General features: G+C 41.3%; 1 protein-coding gene across 33 annotated transcripts in view; it reads left to right on the forward strand.

The window, feature by feature from the left end:
• The window catches only part of LPP (LIM domain containing preferred translocation partner in lipoma), a gene marked incomplete at its 3' end in the record, with an annotated part of 643639 nt that overhangs the window by 613085 nt on the left and 9731 nt on the right, over window positions 1-20823 (forward strand). For all 33 annotated transcript variants that reach the window (XM_082694119.1, XM_082694127.1, XM_082694104.1 and 30 more), the window contains one exon: window positions 17942-18120. In XM_082694119.1, the coding sequence (XP_082550245.1) occupies window positions 17942-18120 (179 nt within the window). The remainder of the gene's footprint in view (window positions 1-17941; window positions 18121-20823) is intronic.

A 20823-nucleotide genomic window follows, 5' to 3' on the forward strand; every position in this document is an offset into this window, starting at 1 on the left:
TGACCCCAAGATGAGTAATAATGAATAGGACCACATGAAAGTAAACATAGTCTTCCCCCGCACCCGTATAAAGATGAGTGTGCAAAACAGGGAATGCAGTAGTCCTTGGTGGGATGTGTTCCTTTCCAGGCCCCACACATCGAAGGCAACCTGGCAAACTAGAACTTGTGCAGAGAATGATGAATAGGAGGACAAGCTGATGAAATCATGTGCCATAAAAAACTGAGGGAATCCAGGTATTTATCCCGATAAAAATGGCACATGTCCGAATGACACATGTCCTCCCAGACTTCACCTGTCTGTAGTGGACTACCAGGGTCACACTGGAAAAAGAGCATGTGGCATGGGATATAGGTTGGCGTCGTGGTCCTTGAAAAGCGCACTTTGTGACAGCATTTTCCACAGCATAAAAAACACTGTATGGGGGTCCCTGCTATGATGAAGATATGAGCAGTGCTGGGAAGAAACCAACATAGAGGGAAATGATTAATAAAGGAGGCAACAGTCACATGCCCGTGGCCCTGAATGTTGAGCCATCTCACTTGTAAAGAAGAATGTTCAAGGCGGGGGCACGAGCGTAGGCATAGGCATAGGCATGCAAGAACAAGGAGCATGAAGTTGGGTTGAGCAAAAGCTTGGGTTGACAGGAATGAAGACTGCCTTGGGGGAATGGCGGGATAGGTACCTGGAAAGGGGAGGTGAGACAATATCCTGAAGGGTCTCCAGTGTCGAGCCAGAGAGTCTGGCGCTGGGGTGTGGTCACTGGCTTTAGAGCCCCGCCTATAGAATGATCCTCTAGTGCAATCTCTTCCATCTACATTATTTCCTGTCTTTGATAGTAAACATATCATCTCTGTTAAAGTTTGCTTCCTAGCTTAAACTGAACGCAGACTCTAAACCATCATATCACTTTCCATTTTTTTTTTCCCCCACCACAAACAACTCTAGGATGGCATGCATTTGAACAAACCAAAAGTGATTTCGCTCTTCTAATTTTCAGAGCTTTTGGCTGGATGCAGAGTGAGAAATTCATACCTTTTTCAAGTAGCGTGGGTTCTTTTTTCCCAATTCCTCCCCTCCATCTGGTTCTCTGGAGGTCTTGGAATCCAGGAAAGTGTTAGTTCACTGTGCTGAAATCCAAAAAAGACTGCTAAACTGTGAAAGAAAATTTGCATTCCAGAGACACTGGAAGAGTTAGTCCCCCGCCCTTTTGCAGCAGCGAAGAGAAAACATCTGTATTTTCTGTCCCCTTTGTCTTTCAGGAGTTACAGAATGGAAAACCCTGTGCTCTTGTCTGTGCCTTTCATACCTCCTTAATGTAAACCACTTTGGCCTCCTTGGGGATAGAGAGAGGAACCAAAACATGGAATTATTTTATTTCTGGTGTCAGAAAATATTACAGCCAAGACACAGTTTAAGGGAAGTAAATCACTGCGCCGACTTCCCTTTGTGCTCTTCAGGAGGCTGTGTTCTCGTGAATGGGTTCCAGAGCCAGGCGTTTGAAGTTCACGTCAACAGTGCTCTGCTCTGAAGGAAACTACAGAGTTGCAACCATGATGTTGGCATGTCATTAATGGCCTTTCTAAGCGACGGTGCTGTCTTTTGTCTTCCATCGGCAGAAGTGTAATTAGAAGGGCTTGTTTTCAACAGAAGCCAAATCATTGCCAAATTTGTTCAACTGATCTCTAGAGGATCGAAGTTAGCTTATGGCCCTCTGGCTGTTCTCTTTGCCACTCCCAAGAGTTAGAGGCTTAAAGTTTTCCCTTTCTTTTGAAAGAGGATCAAGTTTGGTTCAAACAAGCTTTTCTGTCATCCCCAGGAGTACAAGGATAGACCTTCTGTGACCCCAGTTGTTTGGCTCAGACCACTTGTGGCTTGTTATAATTTAGGAAGTAATTGCAATTCATAAAGCCAGGTAGAAAATAAACATCTTGGCAGAGCTGAGTTTCAGGCAACTCTGAAAGGAGGCAGCACGTGAGCAGAATGGTATTGGGAACATTTCTAGTCTCTGCTTGCAGATCCCAACTCTAATGGATGATTCACAATGGATTTAATTCTGACCTGAATTGTGCAGGCAGGCAGTCATTATTATGTATGCATGTGGCTGAAAATATCATTACTTAAACCCCTGGTTTTAGGTTTGGCCCCTAGATGGGTCAGTTACCCACAGTTGACAAATGCTGCAAGTTAAAGAGATTGTCCTACCAGTGTTGTATAATTAACGTCAGATCATATGGGGTTTTTTAAGCGGAAATTGTAGCACTAATTTTTTTTTTTTAGAGAGATACTTTTGCTGAGATTGACTCAAAGAACCAAGAGTTGGAAGAGACCTTAGATAATAGATTAATGTCATTTACTTCTTTCATTCAACCAACATATTTTAGGTGGTTGGTGTGTGTTCAGCACTGCTCCAAGACCATGAATGTTGTTGTGTCTCAAAGAGACTTGTGGGGAAATGAACAATAAGCGTGTCAGCAACTAGATGCTGGGGGTGGTATCAGGCAGTGATAAGGGTATAAAGAAAGTAGAAAGGCAATGAGATAGAGTCTGGCTCAGGAGAGGGGGCTACAAATAGGGTGGTGATGGAAGGCCATCTGAAGATAGTTATGGAATTTTGGGTAGGTCTATGGAAGTCAGTGCTATTGGATGACTCTTTGGAATATTCCTTCCGAACCACTGATTCATTTCCTTAATTAAATATTTATTGAGCTTCTACTGTGTGCCAGCCATTTTGCAGTGAACTGGGGCTGAAGCAGTGAATAAGACAAAGAGTGCTGCCCTACTGAAACTTCTCTTGGGTCCTCAAACCAATCACAGAGCTTCAGGAGACCAAGAGGTCTCCCTAATAAAGACTCTTATCTTAAAGGTATAGGAATTTAGGCCAACAGAAGAAAATCCTTTCCACAAGCCTCACTGCCAGTGGCTAGGCTTCCAAAACTAGGCACAGCCTATGCCTTGGGGTCATTTATATGTCACCATATTGTGCAGGGGTTCCATAAACATCTACTTCAACAGTCCTAGTTTCAAAGAGTGCTCGGGTTAGTGTTGTGATCTAGAATGAAATTGTTTTCCCCATGGAGGCCTCCTGTCCACTGTAAATTGAGGGTAGTCAAGATGGCGCCTCACAGGGGCTTAGTTGAAGAGCCTGTGACAAACTACGCCATCCATGAGACTTGTGCATGCACACTCGAAATATATAATATGTACCTGTTCCGGCACTTATTAGGTGTCCCACATATGTAAATGAAAGAAAAATAGAACAACACAAAATGTCTGTTGAAAACAAAAGAAAAAAGGAAAAAAAAGCACACTGGATTTTCCAAAACACAGTATGTGGGATTAAGGATGTCTACGTCTACATCTCATATTGTCTTCTCTCTGTAGTAAGAGCAATGGAAAGTAGGCTCCGTTGACTAGCCAGAGCCAATAATTCTGGTCAGTCCTCACACAGAACAGTAATTTTGCCTGGAGAAAAGAACTTTATAACAATATCTTTACATCTCTTTACATTCTTCTTTATTTTTTTTTTAATTTTAATCCCAACAGAGTTAACATGCAGTGTTATATTAGTTTCAGGTGTACAGTACTGTGATCTGACAGTTCTATACAGTACTCAGTGCTCATCATGGTAAGTGCCCTCTTTAATCCCCATCACCTGTGTCCCCCATCCCTTGACCCATGTCCGTTCTGGTAACTCTCAGTATAGTTTGTTCTCTATAGTTAATCTTGACATACTTAAGAGTGCATTTTACATGTCTTATCTCATTTAATTACCAAGATTCTTTAAGATAGACCAATAATCAGTATCCCATTCTAATAGATGAAAAATTGACACTCAGATGGAGTTTTGTTCAAGAAACTGTGAAATTCCAGTTACTCCGGAAATTGACTACCTCGGTGGAACCTATCTGAGTTCCATGCATAACCTCTATTTACAAGTTGCAAGTAGCAGGAATTATGAAAAGTGAACCTAAGTCATCATGCCATGGCCTAGAGCAGGATTAGCCCCCCGAGTCATTGGCCAGAAGGCCCCCATTCTTACCAATGTGAGATGACCACGTTTTGACAATGGCGAAAATTCAAGTTATGTCATATACTCTGCTAATGATTTTTCATTTGGATTTAAGTAATTTTGTCAATAGCTAACCAATATTAGTTTTCATGTTCTTATTGCTAACAAGGGCCAGAACACCAAAGAGAAGTTTTGGTACTCCAAAACGTTCCCCCACGAGGTCTGGAAAAGAGTACCATACAGAACTAGGGCAACTGGGCCCTGAACTCAGCTCTTTCCTTAGTTTACAACGTTAGGCATTTGGCTTCCTTGAATGCAGTGTCCTACTGTCTGAGGGGAGAGAGTGGAATGAGATTATTTTCATAATTTTTTTCAAGCCCAAGCAAACTATGTACTTAAAAAGGCTGTGGTACAGCAGTTTGCTAGAGAGTTGCAACTGTATTCAGTGTAATTGGCATTACATGAGCTAGATAGAGATACTTAGGAGAAAATCAGGGGACAGTGTGAAGTAGAAGAATGAGCAACTTTATCTTTGAACTTAGAGGATGTTAGTTCAAATTCAAGCACATTAATAGTCATGCAGCAAATAACCAAATCAAGAGTTCTACCATTCTACCCTCTAACACATACTTTGTAAACTTTGAAAACTCAACCCAGGCAAGCTGTCAGTTTTTGTTTGGGGAGTGTAAAATAACTCTTAACTTTTAAGAAGGACTGAGAAATGTATAGGTTTGAGGTATAATAATGCTTACATAGAAGTAAGAATAATGTTTCCACAAAGTTCCTAGGAAGCAGGGGAACAATCTCTTAGGAATCTAGAAGCTTATTTGATATTACATTATTGAGTTGTCCCAGAGTGTCATACACAGGATTCCTTAAATAATCCATATTTTTAAAGTAGAGATATGAAATTCTTTTATAATGTATAGAAGAATTGATGGTGAAGGACAAGTTAGAAAAAAAATTGAAATGTAGTGCTTAGATATGGTAATTCAGCTAAGTGATCAAAGCATGCCTTAGAATCTGTAAGGAGGATGAACACAAAACTCATTAGAATATAGCAGGCACTGGACACTTCCTTTCATACATGGATCTCACTTGGTGCTCCCAGAACCGCACTGTAGACACTTTCCCTCTTAGTAGAGGAGGAAACAGAAGGCCAACAAGGTCAGGACCACTGCCTGGTCTTCCCAGCCCAGGTTTCTCAAATCTTCACCACTTCTCGCACTGCATATGACAGACTCTGTGTTCTGACTCTCTGTTCTGGTTCCTGAGATGACAAGTCCCAACAGACTGTACCTTGAAGGTGCTGTAAAGGCAAATCTGTGATCTGACTTGGCTGGGAAGGAAAGGAATTCTGTTCTTTTTTACCCCCCTCTCACAATAGTCTCCAAGGAGTGCCGTGTGATCTTTTAATTTTGCTCCTGGCATGAAGGTCTGGCACACTCATCAGGGCTCCGCCCCCTCTGCCTTCATCCTACGCCTCCAGGGTTATGAGACATTCAAGCCAAGTGTTTAGGGAAAGCTAGCGTACTACAAGAGCTGAAGGTAAAATACCACATCTCTAGGCCTTGAGGTATAGATAAACTAAATGTCCTTTAATGGGACTTTTTTTTTTTAATTTCCTAAAGCTCATATCATCATCCCAAAGTGAGTGCTTCAGAATAAGCAACGGGGCTTTATTTACTTTGTGGAGATGTGACTTGTGGCTCAGGGCAAAACTGAGTAAAGTGACTTAATTGTTCTGATCTTTTTGTCCTTTCTGTCAGCCCTTTTTCTTGTGGTGTGAGGACATACTTCTTAATTTTAAATCCAGTTTATTTAGTCCAAATACACACAGGCAACTTTGTAAGAATTTATTTTCTAAATTCTAAATGAATAGTCCTGCATGTCCTTTATTGATGTTAGTCTGACACAGATTTTGGTCTCTGACAGGGTTGAGTTTTCCTTCACCAGTGCTGCTCAATACACTGGGTCTGTCACAAACTCTTCCTGGGAAATGAATTTCATTTCCGTGGAGGCAGACCTGGGACTTAGATAATGAAGACTTTCCTTGTAACACAACTTTAATTCCAAAGAGTGTTATAATGGCCTTTTTTTTTTTTTTTTCAAGAGCCAACTCAAATCCCACCCAGATGGGTTCCCAGCATCACCCACCACCATCATGCTGCCTTTTCCTTCACCACTCAGAAGTAATTACTCTCTCCTCTGTGTTTCCATCACACATTACTCATTCCTCCATAATAGCAATGTGTTCTGCCCTTTGCCTCTAGTCAGTTATTTATAGAAGTGTCTGCTCCTCCCACTACATTGGGAACCTCTGAGGGCAGGGATGGTATCTTTGTTCTCTCTGCTTCTGTACCTGCCAGGATGCTGAACATTTTGTTCCCCTCTTTAGGCTTTCTGCAATGCTAAATTAAGTGGGAAGGCTGGCTGCTCTGCTCATCAGAAAATCATACAAGAAGTTTCTTTAAAGGGGATTGATAGGAAAGCTGAGGTAATACTGGCACTGGGTGCACAGAGTTGTGCTCAAAAAAATTAGCAGAAATGGACAAAAAATAAGAAGGTTGAGTTCTTTTACTAAATTTCCAGCTCCATGTTTCATAGTTGTCACTTCTGTGTGTGTGTGTGTGTAGTAACCTCAAAAGAAAACACATTATAGAGGTTTTATGCCATCTAATAAATTGACTTGGGAGTTTTTCTGTCTTTAAAAATTAGAATTCTCATGTGTCTGTTGGCCATCTGGATGTCTTCTTTGCAGAAATGTCTATTCATGTCCTCTGCCCATTTCTTGATTGGATTATTTGTTCTTTGGGTGTTGAGTTTGCTAAGTTCTTTATAGATTCTGGACACTAGTCCTTTATCTGATATGTCGTTTGCAAATATCTTCTCCCATTCTGTCAGTTGTCTTTTGATTTTGTTAACTGTTTCCTTTGTTGGGAGAAGGGGGTGGGATTATGGACATTGGGGAGGGTATGTGCTTTGGTGAGTGCTGTGAAGTGTGTAAACCTGGTGATTCACAGACCTGTACCCCTGGGGATAAAAATATATGTTTATAAAAAATAAAAAGTTAAAAAAAGAAAAAAAAAATTAGAATTCTCATCTATAGAATAGGAATGTTGATTCTGATTCAAAAATCACAGTCAAAGACATCGGATGACACTCGTCTTAGCATTATTATTCTCAATCTTTTTCTAAGCACATATTAGATACAGATACAGAATTAGATTAAAACATAGATATAGGTGGGGACACCTGGATGGCTCAGTCAGTTAAGGGTCCTACTCTTGGTTTCAGCCCAGGTTGTGATTTCAGCAGTCATGAGATTGAACCCCACACTGGGCTCCACACTGCACGTGGAGTCTGCTTGAGATTCTCTCCCTCTCCTATGCCCCTCCTGCTCGTGCGCCACCCCCAAAATAATAAATAAATCTTTACCCAAAGAAAAAATAAAAAAGATATACATATAGGTGAAGGATACTTGGAAAGTCAAAAACCTTTTAATAAAAAATGTGTGCCCCGCTGGGAGGCAGAACCGTAGGGAAGTGTTGTACTGTAGCCTATTAGGAGAACTACCAAGGTAACATGATGTCTTCATTTACTGGGAAACCCAGAACACTGCCATCATTTGGGAAGTCTTCCTGATTATCAACATCAAGAAAAAATTAAAGGTGCTCCTGGGTGGCTCCAGTGGGTAAAAGCCTCTGCCTTCAGCTCAGATCATGATCCCAGGGTCCTGGGATCGAGCCCCACATTGGGCTCTCTGCTCAGCGGGGAGCCTGCTTCCCTTCCTCTCTCTTTGCCTGCCTCTCTGCCTACTTGTGATCTCTGCCTGTCAAATAAATGAATATTTAAAAAAAAATAAAAAATTAAAGTACACAATTAAGGTAGGGAATATAATTCTTGGAGTTTCAGCAGTATCACTCTGGCATTTCCGCGGAGATGTGCTGAGTCATAGCCCTCTTCTCCCCTTACTACACCATACCACTATCCCATTGAGAACAGCAACACTTCTGCTGTGCTTCATGACCTTCTTTACATCATGGCCTATGGGGGAAAGGATGGCATTCAGTCAGCATACTGGCATTGGTGGATGGGGCTTCTCCTAACCCAAGATGACCACTCAGGAACTATGGAAGCCCCTGACCCCGTTACCCCCCTAAATGTGGTACCCCTGGAAGCCAGTGAGGCACCCTGTGTCTTAGCCTGCCTACTGATAATTGTTTTGCATCGTTAAATAGAATCCTTTTATCTTATGTAAAGTACATATCTAGAGTGTATTGAGTCATCATCTCACCAGTATTTGGGGAGCAGCAATTTTATGCAAGGATACTGTTGTAGATGCTGGGGATGCAACAGTGAGTTTACTGTCTTACCCTATGGGAACCAATGAAGTTGGCAAGAGACAAACTGTGTTAAGATCTTGACATATTTCCTCTCTTTCTGTGTATGTGGGTAACGTTTAAGTAACCTGCCTGAATGCCTTTTATTTGTGATACAGAATGTGTCTTCTGAAATATGAACTAGGTATAGTGTGTTGGGGCAGGGATTAGCTACTGGAGGGAGAATTAGGAGACCAGTCTTCTAACCCCAAATCTACTACTAGGTGTTTCCCTCTCTGTGCCTTGGTGTCTAGAATCGGATAGTTGGACTAGAATCGTGGTTTTTAAACTGCACAGTGTGGAACCCCCACAGGCACCATCCTTTCATGTTCTTCATCCAGAAGGAATTTGGGACTGTTCTGGGTGTGCTTCCCTGGTAACTGTTGCCTGGAGTGATGGATTATGGGAAAGGCAGGCAAGAGAGGGGAGTTCAAACTCCTGGGCAAGAGTCATCTCTAAAGGCCTAGTATCTTTGAACTCTTCTTTTTCCTTGTTATTCTTAGCCCAACGAGACCAAAAGTGTATCTAGAAATGAGATATCACCCTCATTTTTTTCCAAGAGTCTTTTCTGTTTCAAAACTGCTTTTGTACCTAAAAACACAATAAAGATTGAATATAAGATCACATTTTAATTTTATGAAATGAAAATTTTAACATTTCTAAATGGCAACACTTTAGTCTTCCGAACCTTCCAATAGTTATGTGCCTTGATTTGAAATACTCACCATTGAACATGTGTACACACCTATGCAATATGTAAATTTTAGAACTATTTTCCCTATCATCTAACTAGTAGCTAATGCTCCTGTTACCTATATGCTTCATTTATATTCAGATGATTCTTCTAGCTCTTCTGCCTGTGAATTAGACAAGTTATTTATACAGTACCCAAGGATAGAAAAGATACAACCAGATTGTATCTCTAATTTAAAAACAGTTACATTTGGGAGTTTCGTGTACAAGATTTTGTTTGTGACTTTTATTTTTATTTTCACTTAACTTCTTGCTTTTAAGCACAATTGTATTGCCATCACTTGAGCAAAGTTTATAAGCTGTGCCTTTTGGTAGCTTTCTTGTTTTCTTCTGCTACTCTCACATCTCCCTTTAACCATACCTTCATTGTAGTAACTGCCTAAGACATTTTCTAAAGACTCTAAAAAAAAACCTCAAACAGTACCTAGAATTTTTGAAAAAGCAAGGAAACCTAGACTCTCCATTCAGCTTCAGCTGTAAGGTGCTTCATAACTGGTCAGCAGTTGCCGACGGTGCATCAGGAAATATCAAGGTCCCGGGCAGGGATGGTTATGGTGTGGATGTGGTAGTACATGGCTCGGATCCTTCTTCAGGACTGAGGCTTTCCTTCCCCACTGCTAACCGTTGGTTGCGGAGTTCCTTCTCTGATAACTTGGAGGGAACCCCTTCACCCAAGATCACTCCTCCTCCTCGAGAGTCTCCTGTATCCATTGACTGGTAGATGCAGGGGGTATAAAGGTCCTACCCTCTTGCGTCAAGGAAGGACAAATGTGCAGAACCATCCTAACTCCAGAGTTCTCCAGGGAACTATGAGATGCCTTTGCTGTGACTGCATCGCAGTCCAGCTTCTTCCTCTGCTCAGGGGCTTCCTGCACTCTCCTACAGGTGCTGATCTCAAAGACACTCCTCACTAACTTCCCATGTGTAAATCTCTGTTTCAGAATCTATTTCCTAGGAAGCTCTACCTAGGACTGTGGCTCTGTGCAGTGAGAGTAGGATGCTCACAGTTTGGTAGCAGAGGTTGACATGAATGATGAATCCGAGTACGTTATATGGGTGTCATCAGAGAAGAATCATGTAGTCCTATGGGAGTAGAAGTGACTTATTTTGCTCAGGGTACAGCAGAGGGAGAATAAGAAGTGTTTTGCAGAGGAGGTGACATTTGAGCTTAACTTTGAAGAATGAATAAGTATTCTTTAGGCAAAGAAGGATGTGCGCTGTTCTGGGCTTGTGAAAGAACACAGCTTATTAAAGAGGTGGCAAAAAACTCGGAGTGGCAGCTGGAAGGTGGGGTCCATTAGAGAGAGAAGCTGAGATGGATCCAGAGCCAGGTCATAAAACACTCTATGGATCTGGATGGCTCTTAAGCTGGAGTATGTTCTTCCTTCCTAAACCCCCGCCCATTCCGCCATGACACCCCTACACCACACACAAGATGCATTGAGTAGACATACTTACAGATGTGCTTCTTTCACTTATTTGCTTGGAGACATATTTCTTTTTCTGTTTCCTTAAAAACTGTTTTATTTATTAGCCATTTCATCTTAACTGACTTTAGAAAAGCCTTGTGTTTATGCAGAGAGGGCATCTTTTGGTTTGGTTGTAAAATAACCTTCTATAAGACACAAAGCTCTTTCTCTGTCATGTTTGAAATTTTACCACTAGTCATTTCAAGTGGTTAAGACATAGTAAAGATTTTATACAGTCCAGGTTTCTAACACATGAACCCTCCTTTCAAACTTCAAACCAGAGGTCACCCAGTTGTTTCTAGTATACCTCTAGTAATGGAAACGTTGTTCTTTCCCTGCTGTTGTTAATTCTGATCTATCACAGAGCAATACAATTGTAGTTAGAATTAATCATTGTTTTGCAGTTGAGAAAACTGAGGTCTAGGGAGAAGAAAAGATTTACCCAAGGACCCATAGAGTGGATGTTAATGAACGGTCCATATTCTTCATCTAGCAGCTTTCCCTCCCTATGGCAACACAATTAATTCATCAGATCCATATCTGAGTGAGGGAAGAATCTGGAGTAATAGTCTCTCCTCTGTCCCTAATGAACTCCGTGACTCACATCCAACTGTATTAGTGCTCTGGGTCTGTTTTTCACCTGTGAAATCAGAGACCTAGACTAGAGGAATTCCTTATTCCTTCCTCTCTAACATTGTGAAAGTCCTTTACTATCTACCTATCTATTTATTAGAGAGTGCATCTTTTTTTTTTTTTTAATTTAAATTCAATGGGGGCACACCTAGGTGGTTTAGTCAGTTAAGTGTCCAACTCTTAGTTTTGGCTCAGGTCATGGTCTTTCAGGTCTTGTGTTCAAGCCCAGCATCCCACGTCCAGCTCCACGCTCAGCAGGAGGTCTGCTGGAGAGTCTCTCCCTCTGTCCCTACCCCCACTTGCTTGCTCGCTCTCTTTCTTCTGTAATAAATAAATAAATAAATAAATAAATAAATAAATCTTTAAATTTAATTTAGTTAACATATAGTGTTTTCTTTGTTTCAGGGGTAGAATTTAATGATTCGCCAGTTGCATATAACAACCAGTGCTCATTACATCACGGGCCCTCCTTAATGATCATCACCCAGTTACCCCATCTCCTTACCCCACTCCCCTCCAGGAACCCTCAGTTTGTTTCCTAAAGTTAAGAGTCTCTGCGGTTTGTCTCCATCTCTGATTTCATCTCACTTTGTTTTTCCTTCCCATCCCCTATATTCTTCTGTTTTGTTTCTGAAATTCCACATATGAGTGAAATCATGTGGTATTTGTCTTTCTCTGACTGATTTATTTTGCTTAGCATAATACCTTCTACTTCTATCCACATCATTGTAAATGGCAAGAGTTCATTCTTTTTGAGGGCTGAGTAATATTCCATTGTATATATGTATATATATGTATATAATACACATATATGTGTCTATGTATATACCACATCTTCTTTATCCATTCATCTGTCAATGCACATCTGGGTTCTTTTCATATTTTGGCTATTGTAGCCATTGCTGACATAAACATTGGGGTGCATGTGCCCCTTTGAATCACTATGTTCATAACCTTTGGATAATTATTATTATTATTGGTATTAAGTATAGCTGATATACAATGGTATATTAGTTTCATGTGCACAACATAATGATTCAAACTTCCAGTTATAAATAAGTCATGGAGATGAAAAGTACAACCCAGGAAATAGAATCAATAGTACTGTAATAACTTTGTATGATGACAGATGATAACTACACTTAACATGATAAGGGTAAAGAGTCTTTACGCTTCCTCAAAGAGAAGATGTGTCTATGGCTTCTAGTGGACCAGCTAGAGACTGAAAGGAGAAAGGTTCAGTAAAGGAAACTGGCTAGAGACATTTTATATGTCCTCCTCCACCATTTGCTAGCCCAAGCTTCCAGTCAGCCATATTCTTAAAACCTTCATTTTCTGATTTGCAGGCGTATTATAGTTGTCTCACTTTAGGTATCTTTTACACTGCTCTTCCTTTGTAGCATAAACATGCAGATTACCTGTCCTTTAAACAGTGCTTCCAGAGACCATAAAGTCTTTCCTTAGAAACTGGCTCATCCTTATATGCTGCTGCTGGTATTGAATAAATGGGCTAAATCTTGCAGCCAGGCCTCAGTGCGAACAAAAACATTCGCTGGTCAAACATTCTCTGGTTTGTTCTCTTCCATTACAGGGCTGCCTTAAAAAAAAAAAAAAAAAAAAAAAAAAAATGGTTAAAAGCCACAAAGAGCAAAACACAAGCTCTGGGGAGACAGTTTGCAGCCACATCAGCTCAGATCACCAGGACAGAGAAAAAGCAGGGCCCTCATTGTCCAGAGGGTCATTTTCTCCAGACTTTCATCTTATGTTCTTCTGCTATTTTAATTTCACCACTTCAAAATGGGGGGAAAATAGGTTAATAGTTTCCATGAGTTTAGACTGTGACCAGAGGCATACTAAGCAATTTCAGAACCTCCAGCAACCACAGCTTTGAGGAGAAGATGGTGATGAATTTACCAATTCATTTTGGGATGGATTCCAGAGTCAGGAGAGTCAAACCGGTCCAGTAATGCCCGGGTAGGATGTAAATAATACTCCTTCATTCATTCTTTTTGCACACATTCATCCTAGGGCTAGTTTTATTCCAGGTAGGATACTGGGTGTTAGTAGGAGACTGCAAAATACATTCTTAAGACATGGTCTCCGAGGCCTGCATTACTCTGATACCAAAACCAGATGAAGACACCCCCCCCCAAAAAAAAGGAAACTACAGACCAATATCACTGATGAACACAAATGTAAAAATCCTCAACAAAACATTAGCAAATTAAATCCAACAATACATGAAAAAAAAAAATCATGACTATGATCAAGTGGCATTTATTCCTGGGTTTCAAGGGTGTTTCAGTATTCACAAATCAATCAATGTGATATAGCACATGAACAAGAAAAAGGTTAAAAACTATATTGTCATTTTGATAGATGCAGAAAAAGCATTTGATAAAGTACAACATTCATGATAAACACCTTCAAAAAAGTTGGCTTAGAGGGGACATACCTCAATATAGTAAAGGCCACAGATGAAAAACCCACAGCTAACATCATACTGAATGGTAAAAAACAAAAACAAACAAACAAACAAAAGAAAACCTGAGAATTTTTCCCCTAAGATCAGGAACAAGACTACAATGTCTACTTTCACCACTTTTATTCAACATAGTACTAGAAGTTCTAGTAACAGCACTCAGACAAGAAAAAGTAAAGACATCCAAATTGGTAAGGAAGAAGTAAAACCTTGACAACTTGCAGATGACATGGTACTACATACATAGAAAACCCTAAAGACTCCACCAAAACACTGCTGGAACTGAAAAATAAATTCCATAAGGCCACAGGGTGCAAAATCAATATGCAGAAATCCATTGCATTTCTAGATACTAATAAGGAAGGGACAGAAAGAGAAATTAAGAAAGCAACCCATTTACAATTACACCAAAAATAATGAAATACCTAATAATAAACTTAACCAAGGAGAAAAAAACCTGTACTCTGTAAACTACATCGCTGATGAAAGAAACTCAAGATAACACAAATAGAAAGATATTCCATGTTCATGGGTTGAAAAAACAAATATTGTTAAAATGTCTATAGTACCGAAAGCAATCTACAGATTTAATACAATCCCTATCCAAATACTAACAGCATTTTTCACAGAAATAGAATAAAAAATTCTAAAATTTTATGGAACCACAGAATACCCCAAACAGCAACAGCAATCTCGAGAAAGAAAAAACTAAGCTGAAGTTATCACAATTCCAGATTTCAAATTATACCACAGAGCTGTAGTAATCAGAACAGTATGGTACGGCACAAAAGATAGACACATAGATCAGTGAAACAGGATAGAAAGCCCAGAGACAAAGCCACAAGTACACGGTCAATTAATCTTTGACAAATAGGCGGGAACATGTCATGGGAAAGTCTCTTCAAAGTCTCTTCAAAGGCAGGAATATGCAGTGGGAAAAGTCTCTTCAAAAATTCTCTTCAAATGGTATTGGGAAAATTGCTACATGCAAAAGAATGAAACTACTCCACTTTTTTACACAATACACAAAAATACACTCAAAATTGATTAAAGACCTAAATGTGAGACCTGAAACCATAAAAATCCTAGAAGAGAGCATAGGCAGTAATTCCTCTGATATTGGCCATACCAATATTTTTCTAGATGTGTCTCCTGAGGCAAGGAAAATAAAAGCAAAAATAAGCTATTAGGACTATATCAAAATAAAAAGCTTCTGCACAGCGAAGGAAAACAATCAACAAAACTAAAAGACAAACTACTAAATATAAGAAGATATTTGCAAATGAACATATCCAAAAAAGGGTTAGTATCCAATATACAAAGTATACAACCCAACACACACACAAATGCACACACACACACTAATACAATTAATAAATGGGCAGAAGGCAAGAACAGACATTGCTCCAAAGAATATATCCAGATGGCTGACAGAAAAGATACTCAACATCACTTACCATCAGGGAAATGCAATTCTAAATTGTTGTCAGGTTGGCTAAAAATCAAAAACACAAAAAACAACACGCATTGGCAAAGATTTGGAGAAAAGGGGACCCTTGTGCATTATTGGTTATAATGCAAACAGGTGTGGCCACTACTGAAAATAGTAGAGATGGTCCTCAAAAAGTTAAAAATAAGAACTATCCTGAAATCCAGTGACACACTACTGAGTTTTTACCCCCCAAAATACAAAAATACCAGTTTGAAAGGATATATGATTCCACATGTTTTTTGCAGCATTGTTTACAACGGCCAAGTCCACCAATAGATGAATGGATAAAGAAGATATGGTGTACACACACACACTGGAATATTACTCAGCCACAAGGAAAGGAATGAAATCTTGCCATTTGTAACAACATAGATGAAGCTAGAGTGTATAATACTAAGCAACACAAGACAGTGAAAGAATAACAAATACCATATGTGGAATTTAAGAAAGGAAGTGAATGAACAAAGGGAAAGAAAGAAACCAAGAAACAAGACCCTTAACTCTAGAGAACAGACTGATGGCTACCAGAGGTGAGGTGGGTAGGGGGATGGGTGAAATAGGTGACAGGAATTAAGAATTCACTTATTGGGGCACCTGGGTGGCTCGGTGGGTTAAGCCTCTGCCTTCGGCTCAGGTCATGATCCCAGGGTCCTGGGATCGAGCCCTGCATCGGGCCCTCTGCTCAGCAGGGAGCCCATTTTCTTCTCTCTCTCTGCCTGCCTCTCTGCCTAATTGTGATCTCTGCCTGTCAAATAAATAAATAAAATCTTAAAAAAAAAAAAGAATTCCCTTATCATGATGAGCACTGCGTGATATAGAATCACTGTGATAGAATCATTGAATCACTATATTGTACGCCTGAAACTAATATAACACTATGTTAACTACCCTGGAGTTAAAATGTTAAACTTAAAAAGAAAGACACGGCCCCTTCCCTTAAAGAAATTAGTTTGCACAAATGTGCAAATAACTTTTTTAAGACTTCATTTATCTATTTGTCAGAGAGAGAGACTGAGCAAGCACAAGCAGGGGAGAGCAGCAGGCAGAGGGAGAAGCAAAGGGGAACTCGATCCCCGGACCCTGGTATCATGACCTGAGCCAAGGACAAAAGCTTCACTGACTGAGCCATCCAGGCACCCACAAATAATTTTAATACAGCGGACACTGTAATGCTATAAGCAGTTTTAATTAAGTGCTTGGGAAGGGTAGAGGAAGAAGGTGTTGATTGCAAATGAAGGCATCCAGGAAGGCTTCACTGGCAAGTTACCTTCTGATCTGTACCTTGAAAGGGCAAAATGACAAACTGTGGTTCATACTTGGCATTAGCCTGTGCACAGATTGAATCAGAGTAGAGCAGTCTGAGACATTAGGAAAACCTGACCCTAGAAACGGAGGTTGGATGTCAGTTGAGGAATGAGGGCTTTTTACATTGTAGAGCCATAGAAGTTTTTGGTAGCAGCCATGTGACTTGGTCACATCTGTGTTTTAGAAAGGAAACCAAAAATCATTTTGGGGATAGGGAGTTCTAGTGTTATAGGAGTTACAGTGTTATAGGAGGAGAGATGCAAACAAGGAAGCCAGTCAGAGACTGTTGCTGTGGTGGACACGTCAGCACTGATGCCTACAGGCATTTAAAGGTTCTTGTGGTGAGAGGGCAGTTCCAGTTCTGCATCTTTCTCATCAGACCCCCATCTCAGGTTTATTCTGGATTGTAAACTCCCCATCAATCCAAACATCTCACTTGGAATATAGCATATTACCTGGGAAACATAGTTGTTTGGTAAGACAGCATGGGATTCTAGGGGAGGATAGAAAGTTAATAGCAAATTTTATCAATCTTTTAGAGTCCTGACTCAATATGTGGTATCCTTTTGTGGGAGCATTTTTTTTTTTCATTTTAAAGTTCAGCATATTTTTTTAAGCCAGAGAAGTTGACTATCCTAATTCACTTATCATAACAGGAGCCTCTCTAGATTCAACATTTCTATCAAGAGTTCACAACACTGAACTTGGAGGTGGTGTTTGAATCAAGGCTTAAAATAATCAGTAGCCTCATTGATGATGAGCTCTGATGGGGCTCTGCACCCGGCATGCTCTGTGTATGTCCGTCATCAGGCAGACCACTCTAAAATCTTAAGGTCCTTGGTGACCCTGCCAGGTTTTTGATGACTAATCGGGTTTCAGAATAGTTATGTGTTCTTCCAGCGGAGAACCTGGGTTATGTAGTTCAGGGGTCCAGAAACTGCAGCTGTGAGCTAACTCCAGCCTGCTTTTGTAAATAAAGTTTTATTGGAACACGATCATGCCCATCTGCTTAGTCCTGTTTGCAGCTGCTTTCACCCTATGACAGCAGAACTGAAATGCTGCAGCAAACCCAGAAATACTTACTCTCTGTGCCTTCACAGGAACATTTGCCATCAACCCTGCAGTAGTGGTAGAAAAGGGAGAGAAGTCAGAAGACGTGTATTCTAAATCCTAGAACCACCTCCCTGCCACCACCTGCCACAATCCTTTGCCACCACCTCCATGCGTCAATTTAAAAAAAGACACTCGATCTATTTCATGTGTTTCCTTGTTACACACTCTGCCTTCTTCCAGGTACTGTGATAGGCACACGAACCAGTGTGTCTGTAAGGTGCTAGTCATGCTATAAGGGACTACATGCATGGAACACTGCAAGTTGCAACCTGACACTGGCTTGTCTCTTTCCCTCCCCAGAATACCCTGGAGCAGTGCAGCGTGTGCTCCAAGCCCATCATGGAGAGGATTCTGCGAGCCACCGGGAAGGCCTATCATCCTCACTGCTTTACCTGTGTGATGTGCCACCGCAGCCTTGATGGGATCCCATTCACCGTGGACGCTGGTGGCCTCATTCACTGCATTGAGGACTTCCACAAGTAGGCGGTCTGCTTTGTTCCCTCGAGCCTGCCAGTCCCCTTTGGAATCTGTTCTCACAGCCTCATGTCGGGGCCATCCGTTCTCTTCTGTCAAAGCTGCAGAATCCCAGGATTTGGTGGGACCTTAAGAAGGGCTTGTTTATCCCCCTCTCCTAATGCAGGAATGGGTATCAGTTAATCCAGCTGTCCTCCAGCCTTGTTTCTGCCTACAGGCTGCCCTGGGGCTGATCTGTCACATCTTTGTGCTGCTCTGATACTAAGAACGTTGACTCAGCTGCAGAATATGTGTATTGGAAAGAGGAAGGATCCTAAGGTAGACTTCCCTGGCCTATACATGAGCAAGATGTGTTACAGTGGACAAATTGCTGAATGCCTTGGAGCTTTTCAGTCTGCTCATTAGAACAGAGCCTGTCTTAAAGCTCCCCAGGTGTGACAGTCCAAGGTTCTCTCTAGAGCCGTCCTCTGTATCTTTGCCAGTCTGCAGAGAGGGGGTAATATGGAGAGGGCAATGGACACGGAAGAGTTCATTCCCTCTTCCTAGGGCAAGCCCCTCACATTTGGGGGTCATTTTCCTGTCATTAGCAACACATTCACACCGTCCCATAACCTCTTTCCTGACCCAGGCCTTCTCTTCCTCAGGACACTTTCTAATAACATTAATGAATGTGGTCCTGTGGAGTCCTTTGAGGAAGATTAGGAAGTCGACTCTCAAGATCAAGACCACTTACTCATGGGCCTGGAAAAAATGTGTCCTTATTCGGTTTTCTCATTCGTCGGGCCCTCTTTCCTCTGTCATAGCTGGGGTTTTCTTGACAATTGTACAATTTTGTGTTTTGCTTCTGTTTATCTGGCCCCTTTCTTAGTTAGCTGATTGGTTGATGAGATCTGTTGCATATATTTAGAAATGATACGAAAGCCACAGTGGAGATCTACAAGCTGCTGGCACAGAGGCTTTCTGGCTTCCTTGCTGGGCAGTCTGGGTCTTTGAGGACAGTCTGAAGCTCTCCAGAGATAAAGCTCACGTGACTCCCCAGTTTGGGTCTCCGTTTTATGACCTCCAGATGTGTAGTCTTGCGGGTTAATTTTCATCGCTCTGTTGATTGTCAACAATCAGGAGGTACTTGCCACAGGCAGTCTGGGGACCTGAGACTCCTCTATTTTAAAAGTGAATTTCCTGACCACTTTCCAAGTAGCAAAGAAATTGAAAAACCTCACCAAAAGACGTGAGGCTGAATGAATTAAAAAAAAAAAAAAACCCCAGAGGCAGGAATTCTCAACCTGAATTAGACAAGTAAGGGCTCACTTTGAAAGGGCAGTCACAGCATAAATTGTACTTCACGTTATGGATATTTTTAGCTTGTAATTACACATTTAAAAAAACAAAAAAACCTGCATCTATTTAAGGGAAGTGAAAAGATACCGATGGGGAGTGTGTTTCTGTCACGGTTTCTCTCCTTTCTTAGACGTACCCTAATCCAAGGAGGACGGGTAGATGTAATCAGAGCACACACGTTTCTGTTGCTTAGAAAAGACTGATCTATTACACCCCCCAATTAAAACAGGAAATCAATTCTGACAAATGGAAGTTTATATCTCTGCCATTTGTCTTTCATTTCTAAGAGTGAGGAGCATAATTAGAGACTTGGGTCTGGTGACATACGTGTGTGGGTCTGAACACTCCAGACAAGCAGTCTTAGCAGCTAAAAGGGAAGAACCGTCTCTGAGCCCCCAGCTCCACTGCCAATTCAATGGCATGTTAAGACACAGATTATTTTTTTAAAAAATAATGTTGTCTGGATGATTGGCAGGTATGTAGCGGGGAAAGCTTTTTGATCTTTTCACCATTTCCCAAAGGAAAATTAGAGATACATTTTACAGAACTCTGTTTGTGAGCCTTGAAAGTACTAGAACACAAAGCAGCTAAAAGCCCCACCCAGGGCAGGCATTGCCAGGCTAACGAGAGAGTACACTGGGGGATACAACCTCCTTCTGCAGACTGTTTTGGGCGGCCTTGATTCTTGGTCTCACTCTATGAGCTTTTAGGAGGTATCTTTCAATTCAATTCAACCACGTCTACAAAGAGCCCTCTATGTGCTCAGTGCTAAAGGAGAGAGAGATCCAAGGAGAGAAATTGCAGGGGTAGAAAATGCACAGACACGGAGAGAAAAGCCCCTGTCAGCAAGGAGCTTGCCAGGAGGAGGGGGAGAATAAGCACAGAGTATGTGTGATATCAGGCAGAAGGGGCCAGACACAATGAGACAGGCAGAGGCAGAAGCTTGAGCTGTCAGAGTCAGAGAAGATCACTTGGCCCTGAGATCTAGGGAGGCTTCTGGAAGCAGAATTGGAAGAGCATTTTAAGTGAGAAATGGAGATTCCTGACAGCAGGAACAACTCAGGAATAAAGAAGGGCACAAAGTGAGGAAGGGCTTCTCTAACTCATGGAAGGTTTGCTGGGCTGTAACTAGAGCAGCCTGGGAGTGGAAGTCACTGTGAGACGCAGAAGGCCCATGAGAAGGGATTCATCTCGCCTGCTTAGCATCCTGTCTTCTAAACCAGTGCTTCCCAAATGTTAATGTGCTTACAAGTCACCTAGGGATCTTGTTAAACTGCAAATTCTAATTCAGTAGGTCTGGGGTGGGACCTACAATTCTACATTTCTGACAAGCTCCCCGGTGGTCTTGGACTGCACGGTGAGTAATAAGC

Source organism: Mustela nivalis, assembly GCF_964662115.1.
Source record: "Mustela nivalis genome assembly, chromosome: 1".
Taxonomy (NCBI): domain Eukaryota; kingdom Metazoa; phylum Chordata; class Mammalia; order Carnivora; family Mustelidae; genus Mustela; species Mustela nivalis.